We start from the raw sequence: 26,043 nt of genomic DNA, 5'->3' as shown, positions 1-26,043 counted from the left end.
TCGCTGAGTCGAATCCGATGTCGGTTGACCTTGATCACCTCATGTTCAAGGACGTTCAAACTCATTTAGGTCCTGGTGCATTTTTTCTCCTTGTTCTTCGCTAAACCCTGCCAGATTTTCTGGGAACCAATCAAGATGAGAATGAAGAAAATGAAGTTTCAGGTTCATATGACATTTAGACAGAGGGTGGCAGATAAACAAACAGATAGAAACATTTAGTCATTTAGTCAGACAGGAAGATGGACAAAATTACCGACAGAAAGGCAGGTAGAAAGGTAGGATGTCAGGTAGATGAAATACAGGCGGACTATAAATACGGACTAACAAGCAAACAAATAGGTGTGCAGGTAAAAAGGCATACAGATAAACAGACAAAAGTAAGCAGGTGAGTATTCGTAAAAATTTTTCTCAATTAGTTTCACCTCCTATTCTTACTTTAACCTTCAAATGACCTTGAACATGAGGTGATAAAGGTCAACCGACATCTGATTCAGATTTAGCGACCCAAGAAACCTATGTTTGAATTTTTTCAGATGTTTTCAGCCACCTTTTCTTAGTTTGACCTTCAAATAACCTTGAACCTGCCGTGATAGAGCTTAATCGACCTTGGCATCGGAATCAGCGAACTAAATGTTGATCTACGTTATCATTTAGAATTGCAAAGACAACTTTAAATACAACATAATTGTTAAAGAAGCAAATTTCTACGCCACTGAATTTTCAAGACTTTTAATGATTACATTCATTTAAAAACGTATTTGCAATAAAAATTTTCCATACATTTTCGATTTGTTCAACTGTATTTTATTCTGTTCGTTTTAAGGCTAAAAGTGAATGTCTGCCTTTATTTTTTTTGTCCCCCTCGTTTAAATACACCCCGTATAATACTTTAAATAAAGTCGTCTCGTGATAAACATACATTTTGTGTTTTATTCCTCAATCTAGTTTTAGAGGTTGTTTGTTTAGAGAGGCATAAAAGTAAACGCCATTGAAGCTCAACAAAAATAGGATTAAATGATGAGTAATTGAAACCTGCCGATTTGTGAATAGATTTCTAATTTTTACAAGTCTACATATCTATAACATTAAACGCTGAATAAACATCCAAATGAATAATAAAGCTTGATCGTTATTAGGTTCCAATCGTTTTATAGGTGCGAAAACCTGTATACGTTCAAAACATTGTGAAAAATACAAACAGAAAGCGAACAACTTTATACAATAAAAAAACGACTTCAGAAAAGTGATTTTACTCCATTGTTTTCTCGTTGTAGTTGTTGAGTTTACTTTTCATTTTACAACGGAAAGTTCTTGCTAACTTCTACAAGGGTGTTACAATTTTTGCAAATCCTCAGCCTGCTATTAATTTTTAAAATTATACTTTTTCGTGCAAACTTAATATTTAATAAATTAAAGAAAAATCATAGGAGGCTAAGTTAAGGGGTGTAGAATAGCGTTGAGTTTTATTAGATTTAAAAAAATGCTAATATTATTTTAAAAATTGGTTCTTGTATAAACAGGTAAGTGACAATCGTATTTATTTTAAATACGCATTAAATGTATTTTATTTTGTATGGTCTTATATGTCTGCAGTAACTGACTAGTGTTTGTTTACGAAGCGTTTTAAATATAAACTAATAACTAATTTCAGAGAAGCATGCAAATGTTTGCGGAAGATTAACTTTAGTATGTTGTGTTAAATTACCAATTTATGTAACCTCAAGGTTCAAATATTAATAGTTTGTTTTTCGGTTAGATCTTGATTATTTGCTAAATATTAATTAATAACCCGCTCTTTCTGGACGTGTTCTGAAAGCTTAAGTATAGTACCGAGTCGACCATAAAAAACATCACGCTGCAGTAAGCCAGGTGATAGATGTTGATTTGATAGTTGCAAAGAGAGGACGTGATTTTTCGTTTAAGTTTTGTCTACGTGTACACGGAGAAAACTGTTTTTTTATATTCAATAGATGTGTCAGATTAAATCGTATTTAAAAAATTATCAAGCATGTGTCTTTGTTTTTCTTTGTAAATGAGGTTACTTGTTTGTACTTATTTTGTCTCCTCTATATGTGATATTGATTATGATTTTAATTTGAGTCTCATATTTTTTTTATATGTTTTACGCTTAACTACATTATTTGTGGTTTTCTTTTCACCAGCAAAAGTACAATTTCTGAAAAGTTAAAAAACAATTAAGTTATTTCATTTACAAGTCGATTGTCGATTTGCATCACTGTGCGGCGAGTTGAGCAAGTCGAGTGGTGTGACGTCACAAATGCTCTGTGAACGGATTGGTTCGTTTAAAATATCTTACGAATTAGAAACTATTTATAAGGGTTAATGTTAAAGCTAACGATTTTTTACCGTATATTTAGGGGGCTAAGTGCATAAGGAAAATGTAAAAACAGGTTATACATCAAATATTACCGAATGATCGTATTGTGTGTAACATTGAGTTAAAAGAACCGTTTTCTCCATGTAGAAAGAAATATTTACATAACAGGTTGCCGGTATTGTGGTACTGGTTAACGATCTAGAGGGGTGGTTTAAATGTACTGGGAAGTGTCCCTTTACACGAGAATCAGTAGGCGAGGAACAGGTGGTTGGGAGAAGAAAAATGATGGTAGATCCGCGAGGTGTAGCGGATTTAAGTTGGCTTTGTAATAAATAGTATATTATAAAGAGAAGCCGCAGTTAGCAGGCCAGCAAGTCCAAGTGAATACGGTCGCAGCCCCCCTCCGTCAGTGACCAGCCGGGAGTTGAGTTTAGAACGGCCAACGGACGGATTAACGTTTAGTAGACGGAGGGAGCCTACCTGCTGTTCTATAGTTTGTGTACTGTTGTAATGGCTGACAGTGACCACATTCTTTATTAGTGGCGAGTGCGGAGCGCGAACAATGGGCACCGTGGCGAACCGGTCCGGTGGCCGGACAACCATATGGGTGAACAATCGCCTGGCCCTAGAGACGCGAGAGTGGAGAGGATGAGCGTTGGCCGACGACGAGGGGTCCACCTGAATCTCCGGCATGTCCAGGTGGCACGAAGAGTGCCTCGGCCGGTGCGAGGACTGTACCACTGCCGCCACCGCTTGCACTCACCGAAAACATCAACATTCCCATGAGGATTCGTACAAAAGGTGAGTCGACTTAGTTTAAGTGGGTCCTGCTGTTATTAACTGCGTTTTCAACGCCCGCAGATTCATGACCATCGGCCCGGTGCGGTACGGCATGCGTGTGGGTGCCGTCTCGCCGCCGCCGCCCGGGGCCGGCCCGCGGTACCGCTCCCAGTGCTGTTGGCCCACAACTCCCTGCGGTGACAGTGGCTGCGACATCGTTCCCATATCCCGGATCCCGCTACTCACCACGCCGCCTATTAATAGCTTAGATATAATTAGTTGCGCAAATAGAATGAGGATGAACGAGGATGCTACGTCAGATCAACCGCTGGCCGAGCAAGCGTCGGCGACAGTGCGCGATCATGTACTCTACACTGGCAAGTGCTTGTTAAAGACCCAATTGAAACGTTGTGCCCTGGTGCGACCTCAAGTGTACACGAGACTAGCTGAGTACGGGGAAGCCAACGGCAACAAGGAGGATAACACCCTGGACCGTCTTCCCAGATTCCGCTTTGGCGGAAACCGCGCTGCCGCCGCCGACAAGAGGGGTAATGATCAGCGGTTTAGGGAACTGACGGACAGACTGAAAAGGGGGGCAGTGCCGGTGCCGCCGCCTCGTTCTAGGCATTCGTCCCGCACCACTCCGCCGATCTCGCCGCAGCCAGTGCTCCAGCAGGAAGATTTTTCGAACCGCGTTACTCCCCTGCGCAGCGCGTCGTTCTCTCAAGTGGACTACTGCACCGACGATAACAAATACGTGAGGAGGCGACCTTCACCCAGTCAAGAACAAGACGCCAACACCTCCCCCAACAGAGAAATATCCACGCTGCCTCGATCGAAAAACGCCCAACGCCCGACCACCCCCACGTCGGACCCTTCGCCCTCCTTCAACAAACCACAAGTGTCCATAACGGATACGGACGACCACGAAGACGTGAAGCAACTTATCGAAAGCTTAAGCGAACAACCCCCCGAACCCGCGCAAATAAATAAGATTCCAGAAGTTGAAATCACCTCGGAATCACCGGAAAAACCGGCAACGAGATGCCAGGACAGCCTTAATAACAACCAAGACAGAAAGAGAGACAAATCGAGGCGCAGGAAAGGCATTTACATATCCCAATGGCCAAACCCTTATCAGTCAACTGAAGATGTCATCCCCCAGTTCGTCCAAGACGGAGACTTCCCCTGCGCCGACAAAACCACCAAACTCCTTCAAGACTCCCTTGTAGAGATATCGAAACTACAAGCTCAAGAAGAAAATAAAAATAAAGAATTTCCCATTTGGAGCAGCCCGCAAGAGGAACCTCTAAGTCCCGAAGAAAACAACTTACCTCCGGATTGGCCCAGACCCAGACTTTTATCTCAATCACCCGACGAAAAAGACTGCCTAAAAGTAACACCTCGCGGTATTAACTTGTTTAGATCCGACTCGTTATCGGAGGGTGAACCCGAGTCTGGTGAACGCAAATCCGACCAAATTTCGCTTGCCCCATCAGACGTATCCGACTGCGAAAGTCGCCTCAGCGCGAGCACCGAACCCACCAGCCCTAATGTTCCAAGAAGGTATTCGAAGAGACCTTTAAGGGGCCCCTACGGTCAAATGTTGGAAGCAGAAATGAAGAAACCCGAATCCAGGAAGAACCTCAACAGTGATTTGAAATTTCTAGAGGATCTATCGTCTATCGTCGGAACGTCCACAAATAACACGCCCAAGCCAAAACAAACAAGGACGAGGGGTTCTTGTAACAGCTCCCTGGACGAAACCTCCACGAATAAAGAAAACAAAGGAAGTGGCAGTTACTTGCATTCACCGAAACAACAGAACAAGAGGAAAGTTAGTGCTGATAATTTAGTTGTTAACGAAAATGACAAAAAAATCGTTGTTAGTCATCAACGCACAACATCTAGCCCTTCGAAGTTAGAAGGGTTTACTAACTCGGAATTAAGCAGTGAGTTACTTGAACAATTGTTACGGGGGAGTTCTGAACAACTAGCAGCAGCTGATGCCAACCAACAACTGCAAAATGTAAGTGGATCTATATACGTATATATATATATATATATATATATATATATATATATATACAGTGTGGTTCGCATTTCATTAATCAAATAACAAAAATAAAGATTAGGATCCAATTCATTTCTTGTAAAATGTAAAACGCACTGTATATATGTTAAACGTGGCTGATATTTCACATTAGTAAGCTAAAAATAGCCGTCGGGGAAAGGAACATTTGAAAATGATAAACGATTTAAAACCGTAACATGCTGTGTATGTTAAAATGCATAAGAAACAAGTATCATAGCACTTGCTTATATTTGTCAAGAAAATGTAACAGTGTGTTGTTAACCTACTAATTATTTATAGAAAGTGTAAGTAATATGATTTTCATATACCCAGGTAGAGTCAATTTTATGATTAATTATTCAACAAAAAATATGGAGCGTGACTCTAGTTCTCTGAAATCTAGTTTCTACAGATCATATTCTTGTTATGCTATGCCAGTAATGGAGGTTTAGCATTTTTTCCTGAGATGACAATGCATGAATGAATTTGAATAGCATCCAAAAACTACATCAACTTGCAATAAACAGTCTGTAATAGTTGGACTTCGAATTAATTTTGTAATAACGATTTTAATTGTTGAATTAATACGATTGTAATTTAAACATTTGTTGACCATTCCAAACACTTAACTACATCTGATTAAACGACGCGTCATCATCTTTTTTCCGCGCTAAGCACTTTTTATACTCTTGTTAAAGAGAGTAAAATTAATTCGTTATAGGCATGCGACTGAATTTGAACCCTACATATATTTTCATTCGATTGTTGAATCAGTTTAATTGAACTTAAAGCGCATTTTTGGTATTATTAGAAAGAATGCGATTTAATGCACAAACTCAACCCACTACACGGAATGTTTTTAAGCAAAAACTATTACAGTCCAACTAGAATATACAATACAAAAAATTTTGCCACCTTTAAGAAATCATAAGAAATCCAGCGGAAAAATGTTTTCCAAATATTTACCTCCCTTTCGAAAGATCCATGGGCTTCATAATGTTTTTTGGGCAATCCTGCCTATCAGCTTTTTTAGTTTGATTCATCATCTTTAATTTGTTCAAGAGCTTTGTATAATGATTAGCCTCTGGGTCATCGTCGTTAAAACTAAAAATTACTAATTCGTGAAACCTCAAAATATCCTTTATAAGAAGTTCTTATCGTTTTTTGATGAAAAAAATTTTTACGATGCAAGAAAATTAAATATCGGAAAAAGAAAAACTACGCTAAGAATTTTTTATGCTCTTTTTAAATAGAATAAGACAACGTACGTTGATAACATAGTTCATTAATGTTTCTACATGCATGCGATTGAATTTGACCCCTAGTATATTTTCATTCGAGTGTTGAATCAGTTTAATTGAATTTAAAGTGCATTTTTGGTATTTTTAGAAACAATGCGATGTAATACACAAACTGAACCCACTACACGGAATGTTTTTAAACAAAAATTATTACAGTCGAACTAGAATATACAAAATCTATCGTAGGATTTACTCACGGGGCTAAAAATAAACTTGTTATTTTAGTCAAAATAAATTTAAGACCACCTATATGTTATGTGGCAAAAATTCACTAAAACAAACCTTACATTGTCAGATTTACTTAATTTTCTTGACGGATATTAATAGCAATTAATGCAAATTTCCGACGTTTCATATAATTTTATCTCTTTACGTCAAACGTATATATTAAGTCATGTAAGCTGCACAAGCGATCGATCGATAAGTTCAAAATTTTTGCAAAACCATCTTTTACCTTGTAGTAAATATTTTGCTAAATTCTAAAACAAATTATAACTGACAGGTAAAATACCTGATGATGAAACGCAGAACTTATGCAACGTATATCCTCAAATGGATCCTAGATTACATATAAGTACGCTCATATTACCATGTCTAAACATCGTTAAGATTTTAATGGAGTGTCATTAAAATGGAGATATTACTTCTTAGGCAATGAAAGAGCAAAGCACTAACAACTGGTGCTAAATCTTCCTTTTTTAGGTAGAACTCTTGAAATAGTAAAAGTTATCCAATATACGTGTTAAAAATAACATTAGCAAGATTAAAGATAAACTAAAGATAACCTAAAAAGGCTGTAACTTGGAGAAAAATGGTCTTAGGACAATAAACAAAGCAAATTGAAGCTTGAAGCATTTGAAATCAAAAAATTTGACCACCTTTCCGATTGTTTTTGACCTCAAAGTATCCCAAAGAAACCCTCAAGAGTTCAAACCGCTATAATTTTCTTTTCATTGTGATCAGAATGATTGAAACTGTTTCTTTTGCTAAAAATCAATTAAGCAAAAATCCTTAAATCCTTTACCTTTTTTTCAACTGATTTTTTTTTATCAGAAAACGACAAGAACCTCTTAGAGGATACTTTAAAGATTTCAAAACCCTGCTTAAATTTTCTGAATCAAACTAAAAAAGCTGACAGGTGGGATTGCCCAAAAAAAATTCCGCGGTCCTTTTGAAAGGGAAGAAAACGTTTTGAATTTTTTTCCCGCTAATTTCTAATGATTTCTTAATCGATAAAAATTTCTGACGTTCAGATCCTAAAACTAGAAAAACTAGGAACTTCTAGTTTAAATTTGCTTTTTTTATTATCAAGTTACAGCTTTTTGAAATTCACCTAAAAAATTTTTTATCCTCTAATTTTTGTGACTAGCACTTCTAGATATTGCATCATCAAAGTTCGAAGTTTAAATTTATTAGTGTAGTGTAAAAAGTTAACGATGTACATGATCATTTTTTATGCCTTCTTATTTCGCTTCATCACTTTTAAATCGAAACCCTGCTCCGTGTACACGACAAAGATACTGATCCGTATCTACCTCATGTGGTTCAAGACTGTTGCTATCCTCATTCATTGTTGTGTGGGAGAAGAAAAATATCATTGACCCCGACCCATCATTGAAGAAATGTCTACGTACCTATCACTTTTCATTAAATATGTTAATTTGACTAAACAAAAGCCAAACCAATTTAACGTGAAATCCGTCACGAAAAATGACAACCAGAACTGGATTTATATCCAGCAGAATCACGAACCCACCTACATGAAGTGAATTTGTTTTTAAGAAAATTTAGCGATGAATGGGAAAAGACACTGGCGCAATGTATACTCCGAAATGAAAAGTTATGCGGTAATACGAGTGCAGAGAGTTAAAAATAATGGTTTATTGATTTAAGGAATACAGATGAAAAATATTTTTATTAATTCAATTCAACACCCTGCTTGTGAGAAACGAGATTTTGAGAACAGTCATTGTTTAGTTCACTGAATCGCTTTGCTAAATAAATCCAAGGAATTTTTATTACTGCGAATTATAAAAATTATCAGTAGTTATATGAAAACGTAAATTTTGTTTTGAAGTTATTATCGCTGTGATACTTGTTTCAATTTTAGTAAGTACGGTTCAAAAAGAAACATACCTCGAGGATACCACGTGTCTCGTTCCTTTGTGAAATCGAAAGTGTAGCAATATTTTTTAAATTAAAGTATCTATTTACTTTGCCAGCAAACTGTATTTACACTGAAAATTGACTCATTTAAACTTAATAAACGAGATATTTTTGTACAGAAAGGAAAATTTAATTAACTTGAATAAGATGAAATGAAACTTCAAAGAGTAAATAATCTATCTTACGAGCTTATTTTTAATTAAAAAAAAGGAAAAGTAAAAGAAGATTTTGAAGGTTTTAACAACTGACAAACTTTTGTTTTACTTGTTTTCTTAAACGTTATTAGCGGATTTATTAAAGTTCAGAAGTATATTAATTTCGTGCTTGTCTTTGTTCAAAGCGATTTTATTGTTGTCAGAAACGAGATAATAATTTTTTTCTTTAGTATACAGTATATAAGACGTTTTTTATTTTAAATGTCATGCCCCCTTCAACTTTGAAGGGGTTAAATTTGACATCAGAGATATGGACTATTTGATGACAGAATCGCACCGTTGCCAAATTGCTGCTTTTTAAGATATAGCAGGAACTTAATTTTTTAAGTAAAACACCCCGCTAATTTGAGTAGTACGCTTTCTCTTCTGTCACGGTGGTATAAAGTTTGATGGGCCTATCTCCAATACTAAGAGATAAGCAGAATGCTTTTACTATTTGTCAGGCTTATTTATATTTAGCAATCGTCATTTATGATAACCTTTCTAGCTTGCTTATATGTAACAGGGTGTTGTAAAAATGATTGTAACGCATTTTTTCCTGTGGACCATGTGTCTATCGTCTCTTATTTTTGAAATGTTATAAACGATTTTCTAAAATCAAATTTTAGCCATACCTTTTCAAGAAAGTGGTGCATTACATTGAAATTTGGTACAAGTAAGTTTTAAGGTGTTAGTTTTTGACCATCCGCTAGACGTCGCTGTTTATTATCTCTCCTAGTGACATTTTATGACGAATATTCGTGGAATTAAGTTTTTTACAGAGTATCTTTTATGATAATGTAAAATTTCGTTTAGATCAAGTTCCTTAAAAAGAAAAAAAAAATCAATTTAATTTTTTTGAACTTCTGTAACTAAGGAAGCAAAATCGTAAAAGTAAATTGATCTAAAGTAGTATATTTTCATCCAAAGAAGGAACTCTTGAGGCGTAGTCCATTCGTTTGTAGACACTCTGTATACTGGTTGACTTTGGGATAGTTAACTGCGTTTTTCCAGCGATTTATAACAAAAATCATCTCCTGCATTTTCTTCGCAGACTGCGATTTAACCGAGATATTGAAGAAAAACAAATAAAAAAGCAATTTTTGCACAATAAATAGTTAATAATATTTTTTCCTCACCATGTGCCGCTTGTGCATTTTAATATAATGCCCTATAACATATTTATAGCCGATATATGAAAAAATTTTGGGGTTTATTGAAAATGACCACAATAGCTATCTCAGACGCAAACCTATTTGTACGGATCTGTACTCATTTCCGCAACACCCTGTATACTTGCTGCAAGCCTAGCCTAACAAAATGTAAACAACTATTATTGTGAAACATTGAGTAAATTTCAAAACAATTATTGTTTTCAAGTTTTTAAATAAAATGTACAGATTTTGTAGTCCGAAGATAGTGTTGTGCTTAAATTTTAGCTCAAATTTTAGTAATTATGAATCTCTTAAAACAGGAACTTAACTTTTAATCAAATTATGAATTTGAAAAATATGTAATTAAAGTACCCAAAGATTCACGTCATCCAAATAATCATACGTATTAAAAATAATTTAATTACTTCCCAAAAAGCAACTGTCACATTGCTCAATATGAATTTTATTGAATTTTAAATTTATTACAACGCTAATTACTTTTTAGAATTAAGCATAGAGGTTCAAAAAAGTGATAAACATTGTACTTTATGGTATTCTATGCACGCAGTTATGTCAATATTCCTTAATTAATCGAAGTTGAAGATTTCGGTAATTTTTTTCTCGGAAATGGTTGGGTTTAGGACCCATGTCATATAAGGTTTTTTAAATTTATTTTAATGTATTCTATCGTCTGCTAAAATTAAGGCAGTCAAACTTCTAACACCCTGTATTTGGTTGCTATCTCCATTACTGTTACAGATACATCCAACATTATACCACTGCAATCTTTAAGAGGCAAATAAATTAAAATATACAGAAAATATACCCAATAAAAAAATTAAGGCAGCCGAATAATGTTCACATTTTTTTAGTGGTTTTTGAAAAGCTGTAACTTCGTGAATAATGGTCATATCGAATCTTGAAACTTGAAGATTCTAGTTTTGAAATTTTGAGAGGAAAATATTTTCTCGGCGCAATCAAAAAAAATATCGCAAGGCAAAATTTTTTTTTTCAAAACTGCTCGTGGTCTCAGAAAAATTTTTTTCTGGCTTAATCAACGCCAGGGCCATTTAGCCTAATTCCTCAGCTTCAATTTGTTTTTTTTTATTTTACACACGATTATTTTTCATTAAGATATCGGCTATTTACTGAAAAGTCACTTTTTTTTCGAACAGCGAAAGGAAGATGAGTTTTGGAAACTTGAATCAATCCTCTTCAAGGGCCTCCTGGTATGTTTGAGATATTTTTTTATACTTGGCATTAATTTGAATAAGTGTAAAAAAATTACTTTTTTTGATGTTTTGGGAAATACTTTGCGAATATTGCGAAAAGTACTAATGTTTATAGGTTTTCTGTTAGCTCAATACATGCCCATCCATTAGACCTATAAATTTTGAAATTGACCGGTGGAACCGTTTTACTTTTCTGGATCGTTTTGAAGTTTTACAAAAATGCTCCTTTTAAACATCAATTAATCATGGTTAAGATGAAAAAAAAAATTTGCCGTTATTTTTCTCAATTTCAGGTTAAATACTCAAATATTAAAAAAAATTTGAAAAAATCAAATACATATTTCAAAATTTGTTTGCATTATATTTTTCACAATTTCACATTAAATACTTATATAATATCGAAAAAAAATTTGTTAATAAAATTTAAGATTATCTTTTTTAATGAAAAAATTGGTATTCTGAAAAAAGACTGTTTTTCTAATGGCTTGAGAGCTTTGGGAAAAAGGGTCAATAAAGCGTATAGCAATGCGTAAAAAAAATGCACGAAGATTCACTTGAGGGTATCAATTTTAACTCGATGAAATACGGCATGAGAAGAAAAAATTCACATCAATACTGAACAGAAAATGATTCAGTATAATTTTCTGAATATTTTGAAATGTCAATATCCTTTTTTAAATTTCAACATTTGGAATTTGAAATATTCAATGTGAAATTGTAAAAAAGATTTTTTGAAAAATTAGATTTTTTTTTCAAAATTCAATTTTTTTTCAAAATTTTGAATTTTTTTCCGATATTGATGAGTATTTAATGCGAAATCGTGAGAAAAATAACGCAAACTGTTTTTTCATCATAATCATAATTAATTGGTGTTTAAGGATTATTGCTACTTTAATTTTCTATAAAACTTTGACTATTCCGGAAAGAAAAACGGTTCGACCGATCGATTTCAAAATTTACAGCTAAAAATGAGATCGATGATTTTTTCTGGGCCCATGTGTTGTTCTGAAAACAAAAATTTGTAAAATTTTTATCTTGCATTATTTCCTTTGATTGCGCCAAGAGTGAAACAATTTTTCAAGATTTCAAAACTAGAATCATCAAGCTTCAAGATGGTTCTTTTTTTTCTCTTGATACGACGAAGTTAGTCTTTCAAAAATCACAAAAAAAATTGTATATTTTTCTGCTCCCATAATTTTTTTGCCGAGTTTAGTGATCTGGCAAGAGTACAATTATTGCTCTCAATCGACCACGCGGATGCCAAATAACATCACTCAGACAACCGTTTGTGAAGTTATACAGGGTGTCTCGCATAAGAACCGACACAGGACAGGTGCATGTAGGGGTGTCCAAAATATTGTACTTTTAACCAAACTTACCTATATACAAAGTTGCACCCCTGAGGAGTTATTAGCCCCCAAAGTAAAAACAAATATCTGCAACACTTTACCGCAGAAGAACCAAATTTGGTACATAATTTAGGTTTATTACTGGTCTTCTTCGACTATGATTTAAAGTTAATTGAAGCATTACAAGGTGTTCATTGGGGATGACTCACCCCTAAAATTGTACCGAACTTTGTTTTCATTGACCGAGTTGAAAAATAATTTTCACGATTAAATTGTTAATAACTTTTTCCTGATAAAATACTTTGTCAGCAAATTAGCCTGTTATTGTACTCATCATTTAAAGTAATCCTGTGTAGTTATTTCCGAGTTATCAAGAAAATGTCACCAACAGTAACTTTTCGGCCTCTGTCCACTGGACTATTTTTACTTGGACGTAACTAGAATGACAAAAAATCAAAACAATTGTATACATGTTCAATATATTAAAGAAAACTGAATTTAAAAAAAGTTTTACATTATTTTTGGGTTTATTGCTACGTTGTCTGTTTAGGTTTCTTGACGTTTCTAGACATAGCGCTCCTTGTTTCTGAAGAACAGAGCGATAAGTCTCTTGAAGCGTCTTTTAGAATTGCATTTTGTAGGTTATAACTGACAACAACTAGTGGCGGCAAAAAATATTTATGCTACAAATTAATTATAAGTGGATGTTTAAGATTATGTAAAAATTTAACCACATGAGCGCATTGTGACGTCATTTAGTGCGACCGAGAACAAACCCTCCTTCTCGACGAGGCGGAACGTAATCTAGAGAAACCATAGAAAGAAACACATATGCGGGTAGCCTCGAAGCAGTGTCTTTAGACTCTTGTTATTTACTATGCTTACGCCATCGGACTGTTCTAACACCGTAATTCTTCTTCTCGATTGTCGATCGCACTAAATGACGTCATGAATTAGCGCGACACCCGTTTAATCATTTTTTTTTGCTTGTCAAACTGTAATAATAATTAATTGTTAATTAAATAGATAGATACCATTTCCTTATCCACAGTTATTCTTAGTAGGTACCTAATTATTTTAAATATATCAACTTTATTAATTTTCACAATTTTGGAATATTTCGCGTATCTCCCGAGTGTTGCAGAGATATTAGTTTTTTTCGAAATTTAGGGCCCCACTTTGGGGGATAATAACTCCTCAGGGGTGCAACTTTGTATATAGGTAAGTTTGGTTAAATTACAATATTTTGGACACTCTGTATAAGAACACCCCCTTCGTTTAACGAAAATTTTTGGAATTTGAGTTAGTTTAAAATGAGATGAAACCTACTTAGTTGGATTAGAGTGTGCCGGTTATCTGGATACGAACTAGATAACCGGTGTAGCACCTAGCAACTCGATGCCGCTCCAGGCGAACGGCAGGACGCCGACGCCGGGCGTCGGCGTCGGCGCGGGCCACCTTATATTTTCAGTTCTCTACACCAAATGCCGAGGCTAAGGTGTGGCGCGGCGTCCACTATGACATGTTATTAAAAATGAGTGGAAACGGCCTCAATTCCCGAAGTGAGTTGCGTTTGCGGTTGGACGGGTGTTCGGCGGGTTTGGAGCAAGAGGATGACTTACAAATAATGCCCATGGACCAGTCAAACGCATCCTCATTCGAGGCGTTTTCGAACTCGGTACAGCACGCGACACCCCAAAACATTAAAATGTTTACCTGTTGTGTTTTGTGTTTCAGGACACCCGGACCCACGTGGTTGTGGAGTTGTACGACAACGAAAGGAGTTACGTCGAGTCCCTCGAGATTATCGTTAAGGTAAAGCTTTGTTCACCAAACATACAAAAAAAAATTATGCCAAATGGCGTGTCTGCACTTTAAATAAACATTTCGCCATTCATCATTCACAGTCGTACGCTAGCTATGTAGGTAGATTTATATTTTTACCCAAAACAGAATGCTTTATTTTACTGAACTTTTCATCGTTGTCATTTTTTATTTTTTATTTATCCATTGTAATGCTTCCTACGGTATTTTCATACGCGAAAATATCAGCATGTGTATAATCAAACGAAATGATGTATACGCTTGCTAATATATAGCTTATTATTGAATTAGCACAATTTTCCTGTTTCTATAGGCCAGGAAAAAGAGCTGGGAAATGACCATTTCGCGACTCTTTGTTTCGGCGAGCAGAATTTATCACTATAGATGCTAAATATTTTGTACAATAACATATTAGTTTCCACAGTGATACAAATGTAGGGAAGCTTGTTTACAGGCTGGTTAATTGTACAATTTTTACGTAAATTCAAGTTTTTCGCTTATAACTTTTTCCGTTCATTTCCACGAGAAAACAGTAAAGTACTTTTTTTTTCGTCTTGAAAAGATCTATAAAACTAGCGTCAAAAAATATTGATCAAAAGTCAGAAACAGAAGTTTATTCATAACATTTGAATTAAACATTTATAAACTGCGTTATTATTACCAGAACGTTTTGGCATCGCATCCTCTCATTCCTTATCACTGTCTAACAACTCACACGAAATATGGAAACGGTAAGTTGAATAATTTACAAGTTATGGCCTTATAAACAAATTAACTAATTATTAGTCTGGACGATCCCGAGCATCTTCCACAATCGCATTGATACAAATTAGGTTGGTAGCGGCAAAAAAATATACTGTCATAACCGGCAACCCGAGTACTTTCCCAGATAAAAATATTTTATTTGTGGAAGTATGTTAAGTGCATAAGAAATATTGTCAAAAGTCAGTGGGTCGCTTGATTTTTAGGCGAGCCGTGGCGTGGCGGAAGGGTGGGGGAAGTGTACGACAGCGAATCCGAAGAAAATGACGATAATATTCATAGTCCTGCCGTTAAAAAAGCGAAATTCGCTTGAAAATAATATATTTGACAGTCTGTAACTCCGTTGTTTTTCAACGAAACTTGACTTTTTTTTTAACTTAAAGCTCTTTTCATAAGCTTTCTGAATATGCAATAATATATAACTATATCACGCTCGTGCGTCGTGTATTTCATTTTGCAGCTAAGGCTAAAAAATAAAAAAACTTTCCAGGTTGCAAATTTGAAATTAAAAAAAAAATTATAGATTTCAAAGTATTATTATGAAATCTACCATGAAAAAAATCAGTGCGATTGTGGAAGATGCTCGGGATCGTCCAGATTAATAATTAGTTAATTTGTTTATAAGGCCATAACTTGTAAACTATTCAACTTACCGATTCCAGATTTCGTGTGAGTTATTAGACAGTGATAAGAAATGAGAGGATGCGATGCTAAAACGTTCTGGTAATAATAACGCAGTTTATAAATGTTTAATTCAAAAGTCATAAATAAACTTCTGTTTATAACTTTTGATCTAATCAATATTTTTTGACGCTCGAGGGCTAGTTTTGTAGGTCTTTTGAAGAAGAAAAAAAAGTACCTTACTGTTTTCTCGTGGAAATGAGCGGAAAAAAGTTATAAGCGAAAAACGTGAATTTACGTAAAAATTAACCAGCCTGTAAACAATCTTCACCCCATTTTTATGACTGTGGAAACTAATATGTTACTGTACATAATATTTAGCATCTACAGTGGTAAATTCAGCTTGCTGAAACAAAAAGTTGCCGTCCAACTCTGTATTTCCTGGCCTATCTAAGCGAAAGCTAGTTCTGGTAACATAACATATATTTCTACATATTTACTATATTCTCTGTAGCAGCGGTGTAAATATATGCTTCCCCTTTGTTTGTCTTCTATAATTTAATAGATAAATATTTATTACAAATAAAATCCGAACATTTTTCTAGGACATTAAAACAGTGAAAATCCACAAAATAATAAACGAAAAAATATTTTAACGTACTGGAAATAAATTGGCATAGGTTATAAATAGTTTTATTGATAACCCATAAAAATATGTAACTGCTTACTGCTTGTTGAATTACATTCATACCGTGACAGAGAATGCAGCTTTCGATTATTCATCAACATCAAAATGGACAAGTCGCGAAAATTTATTTTGAGCGAACGAGAAGGATTAGGTCTAGACTACAAATTGCGGTAATTGTGACTTATAACAAGGCTATTTATCAAAGCGGCGCCAAATATGTTTTTCCCCTATGTACCAATTATCTATTAACCATGAGATAATCCGTGCAATTACTGCAAGTAACTTTTTAATACTATAAGGCCATGGAAACCAGTATTTTAGATGTTGAGCCGTTAGATGTGTTGCAGTGGTTGTAGCAGCATAAAAAATAAATAAGTTGATTTGAACTTTGGTATTGTATTACATACCTCGTGCTTTATCAACTATAACTTTGGAAGTACTAAAAATATTAATATAGTGGTTAGTGGATAGTAAAATACACATAAAACTGTCCAAGAAAAGGATATATGGCTACAAACTTGCTAGAATAAAAATAACCAGACGTTGAATTATTTTAAATATTTTCGCAAATATTAACTAGGAATTTTCCACGAAATTAGAATCAGAATCCCGACTTTACTACTTAGTTTATTAATAATAATAATCAATAGGGTAGGGTAGAGAACTGCTGAAGTAATTAAATATATCCAGGGAGAAGATATTTTATTACTCCCAAACATTCCATTTCCACATTTTTTTTATTAGAATCCTGGTCTTACTATTATGCTTATCAATTGGTTTTAGCTCTTCAAAAGGGCTGCTTAATTAAAAAATATATAGTAAAGTAATAATCGAAACATGAGTAAAAAAATTAAAAATTGATATTCTAGTGTTTTCACATATTCTAAATTTATATATTCGATGTGCGATATTTTTTTTAACTCTGTAACAAATAGGTTACAAGAAATAATTTAAACAATATCACGAAATTTTCCAAATAAAATATTTATTAAACAACACATCCAAATCCAGTCCACATTTTATTACCAGACATAATATTTAAAATTATTTTTTCCGTTTTTGTGTTTATCCAGTCAACACTCGTGGAATTTCTTTTTTAAGTAACAAATAACACTATTTACTGACCTTAGCCTGCCAACCAGAACAGAAGATTTATCCGCCTACATTTTTCATTTGGGTACTCAATTTAAGTACCTGATGTTTCTATTAAAAGATCATATTAATATTTTACGATCATATCCAAACAATATTGCGAGATACAGCTTATACTTATTTTTTCTTGCAGAAATACTTAGAACCACTCAAGGCGCCAGACAACGCCAATCTGTTGGACGCGAACCTAGTAGACGAAATATTTTACCAGGTAGTAAATAAATTATTTAAAATCAGGCCATTGGAATAATTTATTTACTTACAGATCCCTTTCCTGTTGAGCCACCACCAAGCTTTCTTAAATGAACTCAAACAGCGCCTGGAACACTGGGATGTCAAACAGAAAATAGGGGATGTTTTTTTAGACATGGTAAGTCACAAACAGAACGACTTAAAACAAAGATTATACACGTATTGTTATCTCTTCCCCAGTTCTCCAAGTCAGTGGTAATCGAAAGTTACACAAATTACGTAAACAATTGGAAACGAGCGAGGGAAATACTGAAAACCGCACAACAGTCCAAACCGGCGTTCAGCAGGTTTCTAGAGGTATGACAATTAATCACACCAGTAAGAGGGATAAATAAATATCGAATTTCAGGTGACAGCGAGACAGCACACGGGCAAGTTGGCGTTGGACTCTCTACTGATAAAACCCATCCAAAAATTCCCGAAATACGAACTATTGCTGCAAAGACTGATAAAGCACACGGATGAAAACCACCCGGACCACAATTTGCTGCTGGCCGCCCAAAGGCAAGTCCACGAACAGCTGCTGAAGATAAACTGTACCGAAAAAGAAGCGTTGGAGCTAGAACAGCTTCGGGAAATAGAAGGGTTAATCGACGGTCTGATCGAACTGGCGACGCCAGAGCGGCAGTATCTTCGTCACGACTCGGTAAGCATGTCCCACGGCGGCGGACCGAGGAAAGAAAGAGCCCTCTTCCTCTTTTCTGACTTACTTCTGATTACGGGTATCAAAAGACGGAGCGGGACCATCAGAAGGCCTATAACTGGCCAGGGAAGCGTTACCAGCACCCTAGAAGCCAACAAGTACAAACTGTTGATGAGAGTACCTCTAGAAGACATCGAAATTATCAGGTCCAAAGACGAAAACCTTAGGCAGATTATGATAGAGGTTGATAACTTGACTGAAGACATATCGGTTCTGAATCAGATCAATGAATTGGCCTGGTCGTTGCACTGCAGCCATTCACAGTTGGACGAGGTTGTGAAAGACATGTTAACGACGCTAAATAAACAGTTAACGGAACAGCAAAATAGCGACTCTCAACTCTCTTGCTTGGACCTCACCGTCCTAACATCGTAAGTATAAATAATTTTGGAGTTACGCTATTACAACACGTAAAGATTTTATATGCAATAAAGTGTTAGTGGGATGAGTTAGTGGTTAAATAATACATTTTGTTGTACTTTCAGTAATGGCTTAGAAAACGTATCCATTGTATTTTCAAAAGCTGAAAAAAGGACGTCGTGGGAAGAGTCTTTGAATGAAGCCAAACAAAAATTAGGTAAGATGTAAACAAAACTGTCGCAGTAGAAGTAGCAGATTGGTTCCATACCAATAAAGATTTTCACTCATTGATTGACATTGGTTATCTAGTGAGGTTACTTCTTCCATAGTTTTGCATCAATTGGAGTTATGCATGATCTTTGGTAACAAATGTAGAGGTTAAGGATCTAATCAAACTGATAGGTGAAAAGAAGCAAGGAAAATGAGCAAACTAAGACATCTGGAAGAAGTAGCTTCACTGTTTTACAATACCGGTGTTGTTAGAACAAACCAATTATACAAGTGTATACAAATCGTTAATTTGGATGTATTTTCAGCAATGTCGAGCGACAGAAGACCCTGTCCAGAGCTGATGGCGACTGTACCTATAAGGAAAACAAGAGCGGGGCTACAGTTTACATGTGCAGCCCCGACGTTAGGCGAGAACGGCAAAGACGTATGGGTCTGCAACAGTGACGGTTATGTGGGACAAGTTTGCGTTCTCAGTCTGACACCTGAACCAACAGTCACGTCTTGTAATGGAGTATGTAACGCAAGAATTCTTTGCATCGCGTCGGTACCGGGAGTAAATAATGGGTAAGCACGCTAATTTTTATTCCAGTTTCATGTACGTTGGCCGTATAATCTTTCCATCGTCGGTGCAACGTACGATTTACATGCAGCTGAGCTACAGGGTCGTCCCCTGAAGAAGCAAAACGCACAGATAATAATTTAGACGAAAAATAATGTGATTGTGTTTCCAAAATGCACTTCAGGAGGTATATCGGGGTCCGAGGGAAGTGAGGAGCGCAGGGGGGGGTCCTATGCTTTTCTTATGGGACTAAAGCCCGATGCCAATTTGAAAAAATTAAATTCTATTGAAATTATTTGCGATAAACATTATCTATATAGCAAAGAAATCTACTCATATGCAAATAGCATACATGTTGACTAATTCACAACATAAAAATATCATATTTAAGTAGTTTTAAATTATATTTAATGAACGCATAAAGACTATGTAGATGTGGCAACAGCGCTAATAATTGAATAGCAGTTGTACACACTGCGAACCTACAGACCTCGAACATCGGAGATATTGCGCGTCAAATTCGGGTAAAGATGCGTACGCGTTCAAAAATGTATTGTGTGTAAACTATGTACAATATAATTATTATATATGGCAAATATATCGTATTATCCTCGCGAAGATTTGTATCCTTTATTTAAAATCCGTAAGTGAACTGGTAAAACAACGAGAATTATGTTAGTTTAGTTCTAAAGAAATGAAATGACACTCGCGCCCATCTCTCGTCCAAGTCAAAGAAAATGTTGGATGCAATTTTGAAGGTTCTGTGACAGAAATTACATTATTGCTCAGTGTTCGTGTTTTTAATCACTATTTTAGTAATGTTACAAAAGTTTTGCAACTATAACTAATTTTTTACATATAAAGTTTGCTGAGAAATATTTATGTTCCTTTGTTATTCCGTACAAATGCTTTTATCTCAAGTATTACTAATTATATTAATCACGTAAAGAAAACTTTATGTAACCCTAAATACTGCTAGGTAATGATTACGATGTATTTCTAAACTACTAAATATATTAAAAGGATTTATCAACTGAATTTTTTGTTCCAATAAGTCTTCCTAGTCTTTTTTAATTAATCTAGTTTTTTAAAAACATTACAAAAAATCATGTGTTGTGGATAATTGATTGTTGATAACAATGTACATGGTATTTAGGAAAAATGTATATGTCAATCAATTTCGTTTTTATCAAGTCTTTCAAATGTATTTCCTCCTTGCTGTCAGCTGATTGCGACGTTGCCACATTAATCCTCAAGTCAGACGGAAATGCAATTATTGGTTTCTGTTTCTAATTAATACAGTTGTACTATGTTCAAAACTTACATTAGTTTTACATTAAAAATAAGATAATACTATCTATGGAAAATTTTGTTTCACAATTTCTAAATTTTTTTCTGTTATGGGCAAAAAAGAGCCGCACCGTCCATCTTCGCCATATAAACCTATGTTAAAATGAACAACTTTCAACAACAGTATCTCAAAATCTAGATTCAAAAAAAATTTCAAAAAAATATGACGCACAGAGGGAGCACTGGGTAATACGCTATATAAATTTCAAGTACATCTGTGCATTTGAGTAAACCCGATATACCTCCTTAAGACGAGGAAGGATGATTTTTTATTTCATCCCAAAATTTAACACAGTTTTTGAAGTGCAAACAAACGTTCTTATAGCATGTCATTTTTTTCAGTGCTTCCCCTCCCAGTAAAGGCACCAAGGCTCGAGATGAGCCCGAAGAACACAAGACAATGCAATTCGACAGTAGTTCATCAAGTGATGAAGACGATAATTGTGATAGTGAACATACCGATGAACCTCAAAGACTAATAGACTCGGAAACGTGTAGTATAGAGAATGACGAAAGTGATAATCAGCAGTCGACGATGTGGTTGGGAACTGAGGATGGTTGCATTCACGTGTACAATTCCGGTGATAATATACGGATAAAGAAGAATAAAATTAAGCTCCAGCTTGGTTCATCAATATTGTGTATAATGTAAGTCTAGAACAGTGTTTTGTTTTGTTAAAATTTCATGGTGTTGCTGATCAGGATCATTTTAGGGTTAGAGACTTTAGTAAATCAAAGATCTAAAGCCTAATCTATTTCTATAAAGTGCCATTTTAGATGAAAATCATCTTACAACTATTTTCTTACTCTCAATGAACTTACCACGCTGCCCTTGTATAAATATGAGATAAATTACATAACATTTTCTGACATAAATATTTTACAACACGTTTTCTTTATTTCAATTCATGTTAAGGCAAACTATGTAATTTCCAATAATATATTTTATTATAATTAGATACGGTTTATTTTAAATGCAGAACTAATCCGGCATCAAATTGTCTCAAGGTTAATTTAGTTCAATTTGATGTATTTCCTTTTAAGTGAATATCACATTATAATTGTTTCAGATATTTAGAAGACAGAGTATTTGTTTCATTGGCAAATGGAGACATCATTGTGTACGAGAGAGAAGCAAGTAAGTAATATAATTTAACTACACCTTACTGCAGAGCGATCTAAAAATAGTTCAAGAAATTATTGGGCGCCAACTTAGTAACATAAAATTAATACATTTTTTTAAATAAGTTTTTCTAGCAAAACTTTAAACTGTAATTGAATCTTAAAAAATCGAGGCCTCATATTCTGAAATTACTTTTCCAGGTGGAGGTTGGAACATCGGCTCTCCCACAACGTACACAGTAGGTTCGTTGAGCACGCCGGTATCCAAAATGGTCCCGAGCTCTGGAAAGCTATGGTGCGGCTGTGGAAGCACCATAAAAATCTTCAACATACACACCCTCACAACCGAAACCAGCTTTACAGTAAACAACGACAATAATAAGTCTATTACTTGTATAATACTGTGTGGCAATGGTGTATGGTTATCACTACAGAATTCAGCCGTAATAAAATGCTACCACGCTTTAACATTTGAACCGCTCTGTGAAGTGAACGTTGCCCCGGCTGTTACAAAAATGCTAACGAGTAAGTATTTTTGCTAGTAAACAATGCTCCGTACGAATTCTCTTCATCGCACGAACAATTTTTCAGTGTAAAGCGGCCCACACACGAGCATGCCCGAATATTTCTCGGAAAATTGTGTAAATATCTTAGTAAACGTAATTTTGGAACTAGAATATATTAATTTTGCAGTAAAAAACTAGTCGAGCATAGCAGTGATCCAGATAGAATTATGTCTTTCCTTTTTTGCATATTCTGCTAGAAAACTTTTCCTAATCGGGTGGAACACATGACTAAAATGATGCATATAGGCGTAAGGTTTCAAATGAAACAGTCACTTGCCAAATATTTGCCAAATGTAAACAATTACAGTATAGTATGGACTATTAAGGTCGAGAATACCAACATGTGTGTAGATTTTTGTTGGAGTATACATATTTGCCAAATGTCGTATCGTGTGGATGGTGCCTATCGATACATTTGAAAGTGTGACTTCACTTGCCAAATATTCGCCAAAGCTACCCCGACAACGAAGCTGTAACAACTGCGTCAGTAGGATTGATTTACACAGAGTGGTATAAGCGGTTGACATGAAGACAATTGGTATATGTTTCACTCAGATTTCACATAGGTATATCGTGTATATGGAACAACTTAGCACTATCTGTATCGGTCAAATAATCTGCAAGTATTTTTGTTTGACAAATGTTTGGCAAGTGATCGTTTCGTCTGAAGTCGGCTTAATGTTTACTGCACGCTTACAAAACGGAAAGAGCAAATAAAAAACCGCAAGCGGGTATCTTTATGGCATGACAATATAAGTATTTGACTTAAAATTCCATCTTGGTAAGTTTAGAGTGCCAAGGGCTGTGATATTATCGACATTATGTTATTTAATATTTTAAACAAAATTGTTGAGAAAAAGAGGATCTTAATACGATGTAAAAGTATTAAAAATATTTAAGAAATCGGGAAAAATAATTTCGATTACGTCGTACTCTTACCAAGATAAATAGACTAAGAGAAAATTTTCCTATCCGGCTCTTAGTCTAGAAATTTTAAGTCAAATACCATAAATATCCCAACTTGCAGTTTCCTATTTGTTCTTTCCGTTTTCTTTTAATGGCGCCCAACCATCCATTATAGCTTATCTGTACATTAGACATAGAACAATAAACATCTGCAATCAGCTTTATAAAAGACTATATAATCTAGCGTGCTTCATAAGAGCTTTAATAAATGCTTATTAGCCACGTAACCCCCGAGCATACGCAACCAGCATTGCACGATTTGTACTGTCCACTAAAAATTATAAATATCAACGTCATCTTGATCTTATTGTTTTAATAAATTGTAATTTTTCCTTAATTGTATTGGCAATTTATGTTAACCGTACTGGTTTCAATGTACTATTTTATAAAAATCCTAACCTACTCTTAAAATTTGACCTTGAAAGTTATCTTTTAACTTCTTAGATCTAAGACTAACACCACTAATACCAGGTGTATCATTGGATGGCCAACTCTTAAGATTAGGTTGAGACCAAATTTTTATAAACGGAGCAAAATTGTTAGGATTGAGATTAAGGCCTTTTTATAAATCCACCATATCTTTCTGCCAGCACTGTTTGGAATTATGTCGATGAAGAGTCTTACTCACTATCTTGTTAGGCACTCCGTTTCTTCACGTCAAGTTGTTAAGTCTAAGAATTGTTTTTGTTTTTTCTGTTTCAGGTTGCGATGACATAATAAGACAGCACAAGGCTGCCTGTCTCCGAGTGACAGCTTTGGTAACATGCAAAGATCTCCTGTGGATCGGGACGTCCGCTGGGGTGCTCCTTACGATGCCCCTTCCGCACATCTCTTCGACAGTCACGAAGTTAGCCAGTGCTCCGACGGTCACGGGAATACCGCACGGTCACACGGGTCACGTCCGTTTCTTGACGTCCGTTGAGATGCCGTTCGGTGCGCCTGACGCGTCGCACAGGAACTCGTATAAGGTAAAGCAAGACCAGAGGGGCAACACCAAGTTGTTGGTCATATCTGGGGGCGACGGTTACGAAGATTTCCGGACGTCCAATTTGTCGGAGGGCGCTGGCAGGGAAGACGCTACGAACCACTTGCTGCTGTGGAATATTTGATTTAGATGTTGACTTTGGAGGATGATGAAGAATAACACGTTATGTGGCATATCGGAACCTGAACTCAATACAGGGTATTTCTATAAAATAGGAAACTTACTTTTATCCCCAAAAAAGTATTTATTAATTTTTGAGGCATATCCCTTTTCTTAGATTTGGATAATACAAAGAAACGTTTGGACACTTTAGCTTAATATTTTATTCAAAGCGATACGGTTTCTTAAATAAGTAGTTAAAAAGCAACGAGAAATAAGTTATTTACGCAAAAATTAATAATTAGACCAAACTAAGGAGGGTATTTTTGACATATCAGTACATTTGCGGTATCTAAACAGTTGGTACATATTGCGCTTGTGATAAAAGATGGCCGTTGCCGCTGAGCAGATTTCCAAACAATTTCGACCTAAATAGAGGTTTATTTTAGTACTCACTGATGTGCATACTACTTCTGCTGGCGGTAATGAAATTTGGTGAAAATTTAATATCTTTTTATAGGAAAACTCTGTACGTTCACGTGATACTTGCATTTCGTTAAAATGTGTGATAGTATTTATAGGAATCTGTATATGGATTGTACTTTATTGAGGTGGTAGTGTTTATTTGTTACATATTATTTTTGCCTAACATCATTGTTCCTAATCTGTTGTTGCTATACTTTAAAGGAATTGAATTGTACATAATATTGATCACTATATTTATAAAAGCATGTATTATTGTCAAACAAAACTGTACTGTATTTAAGTTGTTTTTTTTTATGTTTAATTAATATTTATATTTTCGCTTGACACAACGACAACTGAAAATGTTTTTTTACAACTTTTCTAATGCCATGTACTTATATTTAATATTTTTTTATTTCGTACACACAAATTCTTTCGATTGCTCAAAATCCCAATAAACCAATACTGAATCATCGTTTTTTCACAAAAATAATCGTTATCAAATATATTTCTTTATTAAATGGAATTTTTATTTCGCCCTCCTTGACATGTGATATACAGAAAATGATTACCTGAAGATTATAGTTTTTTTAAGTTTTAAGAAAGTATTGATATTAAGCAGTTGTATGTAAGACGGTATTTTAATTTTGAAATATACAAGAACACAATTTTCTTTACTAAATATACATATGTGTATCAAATTGAACGTATCGGCCTAAACCATACTTAATATTATTGTCAGAATATTTA

At 35.0% G+C, this 26,043-nt stretch overlaps 1 protein-coding gene across 2 annotated transcripts; it reads left to right on the top strand.

Annotated features, from left to right (window-relative positions):
* Positions 1-3,004: 3,004 nt before the first annotated feature.
* LOC108910997 (rho guanine nucleotide exchange factor 17) lies at positions 3,005-25,814 on the top strand. Of its 2 annotated transcripts, none has more exons than XM_018715806.1 (13): positions 3,005-3,139; positions 3,200-5,147; positions 14,326-14,403; positions 17,769-17,846; positions 17,901-18,005; positions 18,068-18,184; positions 18,237-18,961; positions 19,076-19,167; positions 19,487-19,745; positions 21,433-21,738; positions 22,161-22,228; positions 22,414-22,737; positions 24,447-25,814. In XM_018715806.1, exons 1-13 carry the CDS (start codon positions 3,030-3,032, stop codon positions 24,851-24,853), a joined length of 4,617 nt encoding a protein of 1,538 aa, XP_018571322.1. In that variant the 5' UTR covers positions 3,005-3,029; the 3' UTR covers positions 24,854-25,814. The 2 variants fall into 2 exon arrangements, with proteins under 2 accessions (XP_018571322.1, XP_018571321.1); XM_018715805.1 differs by having other exon boundaries at positions 24,432-25,814.
* Positions 25,815-26,043: the final 229 nt, after the last annotated feature.

Source organism: Anoplophora glabripennis, unplaced genomic scaffold (assembly GCF_000390285.2).
Source record: "Anoplophora glabripennis isolate ALB-LARVAE unplaced genomic scaffold, Agla_2.0 scaffold182, whole genome shotgun sequence".
Lineage (NCBI taxonomy): Eukaryota > Metazoa > Arthropoda > Insecta > Coleoptera > Cerambycidae > Anoplophora > Anoplophora glabripennis.
Note: the sequence above shows the minus strand (reverse complement) of the source record. Positions and strands in the feature narration are given on the sequence as shown.